Genomic DNA, 9,914 nt, shown 5'->3' with positions numbered 1-9,914 from the left:
TTATTTGAAGAGCTACCTTTTTCCCTCTTTGTATGAAGCAATTTTTCGTCGTCGTTTGCAGAGAAAGCATTCTGGAACGGTGAGATATTTTTCGACGGCTATCGCACGGAAAAGCTTCCCAGTTGGATCTTCTAAAGAATCTCATAAACGAAGGATATATAGACTGTAGTTTGTAACGCGGGGTTCCCAGCTTGCACAGAAGAAGAAAAGCACGTAAAGACTCGCCTTGCATGTTTGTCATTCTGGCGACTATTCTTCTAATTGCTAGAAAAGGAAGAAGGTTTTGTTCACTGTGTATCTGTTTTCTGCAGTCACACTGAAAAGAGTATGGAATTATAAAAAGATCTCATTTGTGTATTTGCTTTTCGATTACACTTCGCGGATTACACTCCCCCATAGCTAACGGCCGCATAAAGTAGGTCAAACTGAGAACTTCGTACACCAAGTTAAAAATTTAAAGAAATAATCTACCTCAGGCCGGTACGGTTACATTTTCAATTTATTTTAATCTTACTTACTACAGAAATATGCAAATCAAAATGTACTGTATCTTTGAAACAGGTATCAAAGTAGCCTAGCCGTATTTACCTCTTATTAACTGAGCAGGAGGTCTGTATGGGAGAATCTTGACCGAGGTCGAGAGTACAGACCGAACGCAGTGAGGTCTGCACACACGACCGAGGTCAAGATTCTCCCATTCAGACCGACTAAGCTCGGTTAATAAGATGTTTATTATATGGTAAGCAAGAGAAATTTAATTCGTTTAGTGTAACTGGTTTGTACTAGCCGACATTTTGCTTGTGAACGGCGATGAGCTGAACATATTCTGCCGAGGTCTGCTCGTTCTCTTTAGTTTTCTTTTCTTTTGTTATCACACTTTTTTGCATTGCCATAAATAAATATTGTTAGAAGAAAATAGTCAACATTTTTGCATTAAAGTTTGCAACTTTTTCACCGCAAAACATTACCGTTCTAGATGCCGGTCTAGATGGGAAAATCTCAGTAGACCGCTTTCAATATCGATTTCAGCCAATCAAATTCTTGAATTCGGTAGTTCCCAGTCCTTGTGAGACAGCCATAAAATAATATTGGATAAAAATACTTTGTAAGTAAATTAGTTTTTTAGGAGACATAGCAGCTTAAATAACTAAATATAGAAAGTCAAGGATATTGCTTTGGACATCGTCAACATTATGGTGCTACTCGGCAATACGATTCACTATGAATGTAAACAAAGCGCATTGACAATTACTTTAAATTTAACTGAATTTAATAGAGTTTTCTGCAAAAGGATTGCCGAAGTTATATGTTTAGAAGACCTTAGAGAGCTTCGTCATTAATTTTGATTAGAAGCCCCGCGCATATACATGAAAAGAATCATTCATGAGAACTGAATATTTGAAAAGTCGAAAAGTTGCAAATATGCCTGGAAAAAATATATATATTGACCGTAGTGCGTTTGAACGCAAGACCTCTTCGAATGCTAAGCTATTCGATCCGGAGGCTATGTGGTCAGTGGTCGGTAGAACGTTTGCACAGTCCGTTGCGAAGTCATAGGTTCCAATCTAATGCGTTACCCGATTTATTGTTTTAGGTCTAGCTTACAAATAGTTACAATTTGTACAGTAGTATTATACTTTTTTTTTAACAGCCTCTTTAGAGATCCGCGATATTTATCTGACGGCCTAAAAGTTTGATTTCTCGACGAAGACTACATTCAGGTAAGGTCACTGTTCTTGTACATCCCTTTAAAAGTGGACGGAAGAAGTAAAACCGGACTGAATGGGATTTGCAGATATTTTTCTCCGGGAGAGTGCGGTTTGGGTCACCGCAACTGGAAATCACAAACAAAAACATGGAAATGGGATAGGATTTACTGATTTTCTAGGCGGCAAAATGAGCGCAAGTCATCGCAAGTGCACGCAAAGCCTGGCCAAACAGAGTCGCAAATAGACCCAAGTTTTTAACTTGGGTTCTACTTGGGAGTCCATTTGGCGAGGGCTTAACGCACACGTTGTTTGTGTAAATATATACCGGTTTCTTTTATTGTTTGCTGGTTGGGAGAATTTGTCAGGAAAGTCACTGGTGTAATAGAATTTCAGACACCTTTCTGTTTTACTTAGGAGTACGGAAGGAATATAAATTTGCCAGCAAGTAATAAATAAATTTTAAAAAACGCATATATGTTAAAGGTCTTCTCAAAATTCCCCACCACCAAGCCTCGTTTGCGCGACAGTTTCGCAAACTTTCTTTGCCTTCTTGTTGTTTTCATGTGGGTATTTTTTCATCTTTACTGCTATGGAAATTAGTTCATGATAAAGTTTACATTTTGCATTATCAAACCGAGGTTTGGCCATGGTGGTGATTTTTGCTAGTCATGATGTCATCACGTATAAGGGCTATTACTGCGTGACTTTAATATTTATCATTGTTCCTGATGGTTTCTAACAAATTGGCCCGTTGAATGCCTCAGCTAGACAACATGATGTGCAGTTGCCATGAGGCGGCACTGTCTTTTGGTGCAAGCACTCAAATAGCAATATTTCATGAACATGAAAAAATGTCAGGAGAATAGTAGTGATGAGTGAGTGAGGAGTTTTCAAGACCTGTTCAAACCATGCAAACCATGTCGGTTTCTTCGATACTCAGTACTGCATGCGTATGGCTTGCCCTCAGTTAGTTACCAAACTGTCGTATAACACTTCGTTCAAAGTTGCAAACGCCCATTGCCGTCCTATAGTTCTCTTTAAGCCCCATCCACTCTACAACGGAGAAATTTGAAAGTGCAGCTTCACTTCTACGGTTTGGCCTACGGTCCACACTAAAACGGAGCTGGATTCACACTCCGCTCAACTTATCAAAAGTTAGTTTACAAGTTTAAAAGTTAAGAAATTACAAGAATTACTTATTGGAAAAAAAAAAACTGAATTAATCGTTCTTTTTTCAAAGGTGATTTACATGGATAGTTCGCAACTGTTGTTCAACATCTCCATCACCAATCAGTCTGCCCTTGTCAATAACACAGACACAAGTCGGCATTCCGTGTTTATACCAGCACGCTCCACAACCAAGCTAGCTGTAGCTTTATTATTGGTGATAGTTGGGACTGTAGGATTTGTCGGTAACAGCCTTATTTATTATTTTATTTCCTCAAAGAGTAACAGTTCCGTATCTACAGGCAGGTCCTTTCGTAAGGAACTTTAACTTCTACGTCAAAAGTCTAGCTCTTTCACACATGCTCTCCAACACCATTTCTCTTCCTTTAGTTTACACCCAGCTAATGTTCAACTTGTTCCAATATGGCTGGCCATTTAATCGCAATAAGCACGGAGAAGTATTTTTCAACCCGGGCTGTGGCCCGTTCTTTAACTGTCGCTACCGTTCGCAGGCTTGTGGTAGCAGCATGGATTAAGGGCTTTCTCGTCGTTGTTCCCCCGAATTTTGCATTCAACGGAATAAGATTTGAACTTGCTAACACGCATTACACAGTTGTCTGTAAAGTCGACAATGGTTATTTACCGTTTAGATTGATATTTGTAAGCTATGTATTACTTCAACATGTCGTACAAGTCTCATCTTGAGTTATATTAACATTTCGCTGACAAAAACCGAATGGACACGGAACAGGAAAAGTGTGATGAATATTCAGATGAACAATGTTATTTAAGCGAAGATGAGGGCGGCCAAGCTACGCGGAACATATCTTCTTATTGCAATTACGCTTGCTTTTATTATTCCATATTCTGGGTCTCTTTACTATGCCACCTAAGTAATGTTAGCTAAACCATCTATCGACTTTGACTCGGATTATAAAACCAGATGTCTTACCATTGTACTGTTCTTTTCAAACAGCGCCCTGAACTTTATCAAATATGTGGTACAGATGGGCGATTTCAGATTATTTTTTAAAGAAAAGTGTTTTGCAATAAAGTAAGATAGTGTTAGGAATGAAAGGGGCGAGAATCGACATAAGGGCGGTGGTCCACAAAAAATTGTCTCTCTCTCTACAAAGTTTATTCCCTGATAAAAAAAAAAACGTACACATGTAAGGGATTCAGGCTTCGCCTGTGTGCATTCGTATTTCATACATTTCTTTGTTTATTTAATAAAGGTTTTAACAAAAGAATACTGAGAGAATGTTGATATTTTATTAGTGAAGTACATTTACTAAAACTGCGGGTACCGAAACATGTTAACTGTTAAGAGTAAGAATCTTTGACAAAACAAGTTTCTGCCCACCTTTTAGCCAAAATGTTTGTTTCATCGTAGCCCCAAAATTAAACTACAGTGTACATGTACCTTGTGATGCAGTTTCAATCATGATCAGTGAGAACAAACAAGATTCAATCATGATTCACCCAATGCACCACCTAATGTGAACAGTGAAATACATTTCATTCGTGATCAAACTAAACATGTTTAGGCCTAGTGTGAACACAGCTTAACTGAAGGAAATTAATGACTAGTGATTGACTGACAATAGGCCCAATGAATGCTGGCCAAACTCACATGGTACATACGCCTTTACTCTGGCTGCAGGCAAGGCATGCATGAGACTTACCGCGGCAAGTTTTAACAGCAATAAATTTTATTGTACGGTTGCCTTTTTTTCTACGGTCCAGCTGGGATGATGTTGTACTATGTTGCGAGACATACAAAGCACTTTTTGATACATCTATAGTTGTGGTCAAAATGTCTTGATTTGATTTAGACTGAATTTTAGTTGTCTCCTCTGGTCTGAGGTTCTCTTACAGCAGCAAGCAGCCAAGGGAGATGGCTGTTATCTTACAGCCCCGGTTTGACAATGACACCCAAAACTCTTTTCATTCAGTTGTTGTGGAGAAATTAGTGCTTTGGTTGTGGAGTCAAATTGAAGAACTACAGCTGTACATCAAAGCAAGAAATATCACAGCAATCTGTTATCTGGCACTTCCACCTAAACAAGGTGGAGACTTAGGAACTGTCTTTGCACTGCTTTCCCACTGTTCTGGTGTCTTGGCCTGAAATTGTTATAAAATTAAAAGTACAGTATGTACAGGCTCTCAAGGTCTCCATCCTCGGGTCTCAATGAGTACCAGAAAATTATTTAAGTCACTGTAACCTCATAAAATCGCTGAGGGAGAGAAAAGGGGACAAACATGCGTGTGATACAGATTAACGTCACACCCAGACAGAGTGATGGTCATGGTGATTTAAAAGAGATCACAGTTAAGAACTGGCTTAGCAAGCTATCTAGATACAGAAGAAACTACACCAGAAGTATAGTAAGAATCCATTATTTCCCATCATTATTGAAATAGGTGCCTCGATTAAATTAGTACCTGTATTGACAAGGCATGTACACCACTTGCTAACTCTTCTTTTAGAATTTCATTGACCATTCTGTGTCTCTGTTGAATAATTTACATAAATGTCTTAATTTTAAAAATATATTTAGACTTTTAATTTAAAATATACTTAGGGTTAAAATACACTTTTGACAAAAGCTTTTAAACTGCAGTAGCAATATATTGTTGAATAAATCAACCTTATCATTGTCAATCATTGCCCAGCAAGTCCTTTGGTGGAACCTGCAGGGTAACAGATTGAGAGGGAGGAGAGATGCACTGGAGGAGGGATACAGAATGAACTATATATTCAGGAGAAGGGTACCGCATCTAGGGTTACCTCTGGATGCAGCTAAAATGCCTGGCTAGGGACAGAGGGAATTGGAAGAGTTTTATCAGTGGCCTAAATGTATGCTGAAAAATGGAGTGGACAGGCTTCAGATTGGTTCAGGGATTTGTCAGTCACAAGCACATAAATATTGAAAAAACTTTTTACTCTCAAGACTGAGGATACTAAGTTTGGGGTACCATGCATATGCACATAAATTATAAAGGCCCACATGTTAGTCCTATTTCAGGTTAAAATTGAAATCACAATTGAGGATGAACTTAAATTTCAGTTTCCAAAATATTGAAAACTATTGACTTCACACCTGAATTAAGGGCTTATCTTTAAAGTTTGAAGACACAACCACCACCTTGAAATGAGTTTCTGAACCTAGACAAATTCAGAAGAATAATGATCAATAAGTGCTTGATTGACTAACAGTCCCAAACACAGGTAAAAATCTAAACTTTCAAACCCAACACACCAAAGGATTCTAACTTTACAGTTTTGATGATCTCTGAACTGAGAACACCCAGGTAATAAATTTCTGATACATGTATTAAAAGCAGGTGCTGAAGATGCCTGAAAATCATTTAATTCTAACAAATTAATTATTTAAAATAATTTCCAATTTCCAGGCATTTTTCCAATAATTCTGCATACTTTGGAAGTTGCTGGCAGAGTTCCCATTAACGCACAGGTGTGCGTTTTATACACATAAAAAATGAAAAGAACGCACAGTTTTTTGGCAAAGGGCATCCTTGGGACACAGGAAAAAGTTCCGAAAATTTAATTAGTAATTAGGCAAAGGACCCCTGAAAAGCAAAAAGAACCTGCAACTCTTTGGAGCTGGGGCTCCCAAGGACCCTTAACTATCAAAACTAGTGTGAACTCTGGTTGGACTAAAGATCATGTGAATATAAACCCGTCCACTTTTTATTTTTTTAAGGACTTAGTAAATTACTATTTCCCATGATTTTCAGTTTTCTCCAAATTAACACATCTACACTATATTTGGTTTGATCAATTGTTTCACTAGCTACATTGTAGACCATTAAATACAACATTCTTCATCTCCTCGTACTTTTTTAAATCACATTCTGTGACAGACATTACAATCCCTCTGTACAGGGATCAAGGTCAAAGGTCATAGTCATACAAACACTGACATGTAGTGAGAGATTAACCATGCTGAAAAAACACCAATCAAAGATTTATAACTGTTACATTAAAATGATGTACAGATCATACCTTTTGGAACATTATGCATGTAGCTCTCATTGATAACATCTAAATACACAGGCTGAAACAGTATAACACAATTTTTTTTCATTCCTGGAAATCTTACAACAAAAGTTACGTTTGAGAGTTAATGAAATCTAGCAACATTACACAAAGACAAGGGCATAAATGGAAGAATTAACAGGGTGCAAAGGAAACAAATTTTGCTCTCTGGTGTAAATTGGCAAACATGTTGATGTGGGTCAAATGGCTTTCATTATGTATTGAGCAAAATGTATTGCACAATAAAATTATTACATGCATATCATTAAGCTTACATCAGTACCTTAAATTCCTTTGTTAGCTTTTGAGTGATTACTTTTTCAACTGACATCATAAGCTGATAGGAGGGAAGCAACAAAAGTTAGATGGAAAAGGAGTGATGACATGTGCTTATTTAAATATGAACTGAAGGTTTCTGCCATCATGTGTTCTAAAGGCATCTGCAGTCGAGTGTCTATCGATACCCCCAATCAATACCCTTGATCAATCCCAGATCAAACCTTGATCGATAACTCAATCGATACTCAATCAACACCTCGGTTGACACTCGATCAACACTTGATTGACATCTCGCTCAAGAGTTGACTAATTCTTACAGACATGCCATCGAGTATTGGTTGAAACATATGAGTCGATTGACACTTGGCCAACTAACCACGACTGTTAGTTGCGTGTCAATCCAGACGTTGATCAAGTATCAGTTCAGATGTCAGTCATGAGTTGATCCAGATGTTGATTGAGTTCTGATCAAGAGTCAATCAAGGGTATCAATTGGCATTCAACCACAGATACCTTTGGGACACATGATCTGGTTTCTCTAATGGCTAGCTAGTTATTTTCATTACCAAGAAGTGTTCAAGTTCAGAACTCAAAATAAATCATGTAAATTGACACCTAACTACATGAGTGGCAAGCGTTACCAATACTTTCTTTTTGTAAGTAACAGTTGTAAGCTTACATGTAGGTCTAACACACATAAGGACAAAGTTCACAGATAGCTGTAAAGTGATTACACAACCTTATCTTGTGTTGCATTTTGTTACCTGAGAAGCACGTGACAATAGTTTTGTTTCTCTTGGCCTAGCAGTAGCTGGTAATATTCTCGTCAGGCAGACTGAAAACAACAGGCAATTTCAAATAATTTTATTTAATTACCGTTTTCACAAAATTAAGGCTGCGTATAAACATCCAGTTTTCCTCATCAGACCCTCTCGTGGGAAAAAATATAGAACAATAACCCACTTAAAAGTATTTCTACACCAGAGAATTAAAACTACGGCAGCGGAATTGTCGATAAATTTGAACCAATTACCTCTAAACATGGAGAATTCTTGGTTGCAAACACATTTGATTTCTCCGCTTGATCCCAGACTACCACCTACTGACCAGCGGATTGCACTGTACTTCATTCACGACCACACATTCTATCCGAACTCTATCCTATCTCTGACCGGAGAAAGGATTGGCCCCGGTCATATTGGCCAGAAAAATCCTTTGTATTATTGCCACTTTTATACCCGATCAGTGAGTAATGGGTTCACAGTACATTCTGTGTATTCTTAGACTGCAAGCAGTCTGTTTCTCTCTCGAAATTATGCAGGGATTATGAGGCGAGACGTTTTAGCGTTGGAATGGGACACGACATAGGCGCGGCTATTCGGCCATACCGCCCTTTCGCGTTCATGATGGCTAAACACCAGTCTTATGGTGACCCTGAGAGAAAACACCAGCTGCCGGCAGTCTGGTATTTTCTACGTAATACTAATCCTACGTAGAGGGTACGATAGTTCGTTGGCCATACAACAGTTTGTCTTGCTTGTTCAACAATATTACTTACTTCCATGATCTACAAATGTTTGCTCCGCCGTGCGTATAGCACTTTGCTGACCCAGTTGGCCGTAGTGTTACTGTATTAGCAAATTATCTCATCCTTTTTCAACGACGACCCCCGGGGTGGGTACTTTGGGAATTTCTGGGTGGGGATGTGCCGCTGAGACCCTGAAACCCTTAACCTATACCAGAGCTAGTTCAGCTGAATTTTGCTACCCTATACTAGAGTAAACTCCCCAGATCCCCCATCTATCGACACTGTTGAGGCTGATTTGCGTAAATTTAAACTTGCCGATTTGAATTTTTTTATATTTTTCACTGGCAATTCCTGGTTTCCTTAGTCTAGATATAAAATCTTCAACCAACTAGTCAGTTTCGTGAAAAATGATACCCTATTCTAGACCCAAACGCTCTGATTTATATACCCTATCCTAGAGTAAACTGCTTGAAAACCATACCCTTCACAGCGGCACATACCTATATAGCCCATATATGGCAGTTACCCCCCGGGCGACGACCCTACTTGACATACACACAACATAGTTACTAAATACAGTTGAATCCCGCTATTTCGAATTCTCAGAGGACGTGAATAATAGTCCGAAATAGCGGGAGTTCGAAATAATCGATCACGGTAAATGACTGAAGGGTGGACCCAAGGGAAATGGCCTAGAGTTCGAAATAACGGAAAATTTGAAATAACCGAGTTCGAATTAGTGGGGTCCAACTTTACTCAAGGTTTTTTCATGTTTTGACAATTACAGAATACCCGTCTTAACCTCGGCACCGCGGTCCCGAAGTCAACGTCTATGAATTTTACTCTTAACTTTAGCAGTAACGTAACGTAACGTAACGTAACGCAACGCAACGCAACGCAACGCAACTTAACATTAAAAGTGACTGCCGTAGTTTTTGAATACAAGTTGTCAAGGGGAGGCTGTAAAAGGTACTGTGCCACCGTGGTCCGCAGTCCCGTAGTTTTTGAATAATGAAAAGGTCTAAGATTAAATCGCACTGCCACCGCAGTCCGCAGTCCGGTAGACTTGAATAAGAAGTTGAAAAGGCCTGGCACTAAATCGGACTGCCACCGCGGTCCGCAGTGCCGCACTGAAAGAATATGAATATTAAATCTTCATGGAGTAAAT

At 38.8% G+C, this 9,914-nt stretch overlaps 2 protein-coding genes and 1 pseudogene across 2 annotated transcripts in view; 2 read left to right on the top strand and 1 right to left on the bottom strand.

Annotated features, from left to right (window-relative positions):
• Nucleotides 1–9,914, top strand: part of LOC110055743 (uncharacterized) — a 183,676-nt gene that overhangs the window by 105,070 nt on the left and 68,692 nt on the right. The gene's annotated exons all lie outside the window — the stretch shown is intronic.
• On the top strand, nucleotides 2,959–3,948 carry LOC149104374 (uncharacterized; annotated as a pseudogene).
• On the bottom strand, nucleotides 4,569–8,348 carry LOC110055702 (uncharacterized). The gene is made up of 7 exons (XM_020762097.2): nucleotides 8,252–8,348; nucleotides 7,983–8,053; nucleotides 7,223–7,276; nucleotides 6,907–6,958; nucleotides 5,981–6,045; nucleotides 5,322–5,390; nucleotides 4,569–5,000 (listed from the first exon to the last, which is right to left on the bottom strand). The coding sequence occupies exons 1-7, from the start codon at nucleotides 8,346–8,348 to the stop codon at nucleotides 4,920–4,922; spliced, it is 489 nt and encodes a 162-aa protein (XP_020617756.2). The 3' UTR covers nucleotides 4,569–4,919.

Source organism: Orbicella faveolata, unplaced genomic scaffold, assembly GCF_042242905.1.
Source record: "Orbicella faveolata isolate gen_17 unplaced genomic scaffold, um_ofav_v1 contig_34, whole genome shotgun sequence".
Lineage (NCBI taxonomy): Eukaryota > Metazoa > Cnidaria > Anthozoa > Scleractinia > Merulinidae > Orbicella > Orbicella faveolata.
This window is presented reverse-complemented; position numbering and strand designations above follow the sequence as displayed.

Excerpts from the sequence above, each read along its gene's own strand:
- LOC110055702 (XM_020762097.2), bottom strand. The coding sequence starts at position 8,348 with ATGAAGTACAGTGCAATCCGCTGGTCAGTAGGTGGTAGTCTGGGATCA. Across the intron at positions 6,046-6,906 it reads CATGCATAATGTTCCAAAAG|GTTCAGAAACTCATTTCAAG; the intron begins GTATGATCTGTA and ends GAATTTGTCTAG. Across the intron at positions 5,001-5,321 it reads TACATGCCTTGTCAATACAG|GCCAAGACACCAGAACAGTG; the intron begins GTACTAATTTAA and ends TAACAATTTCAG.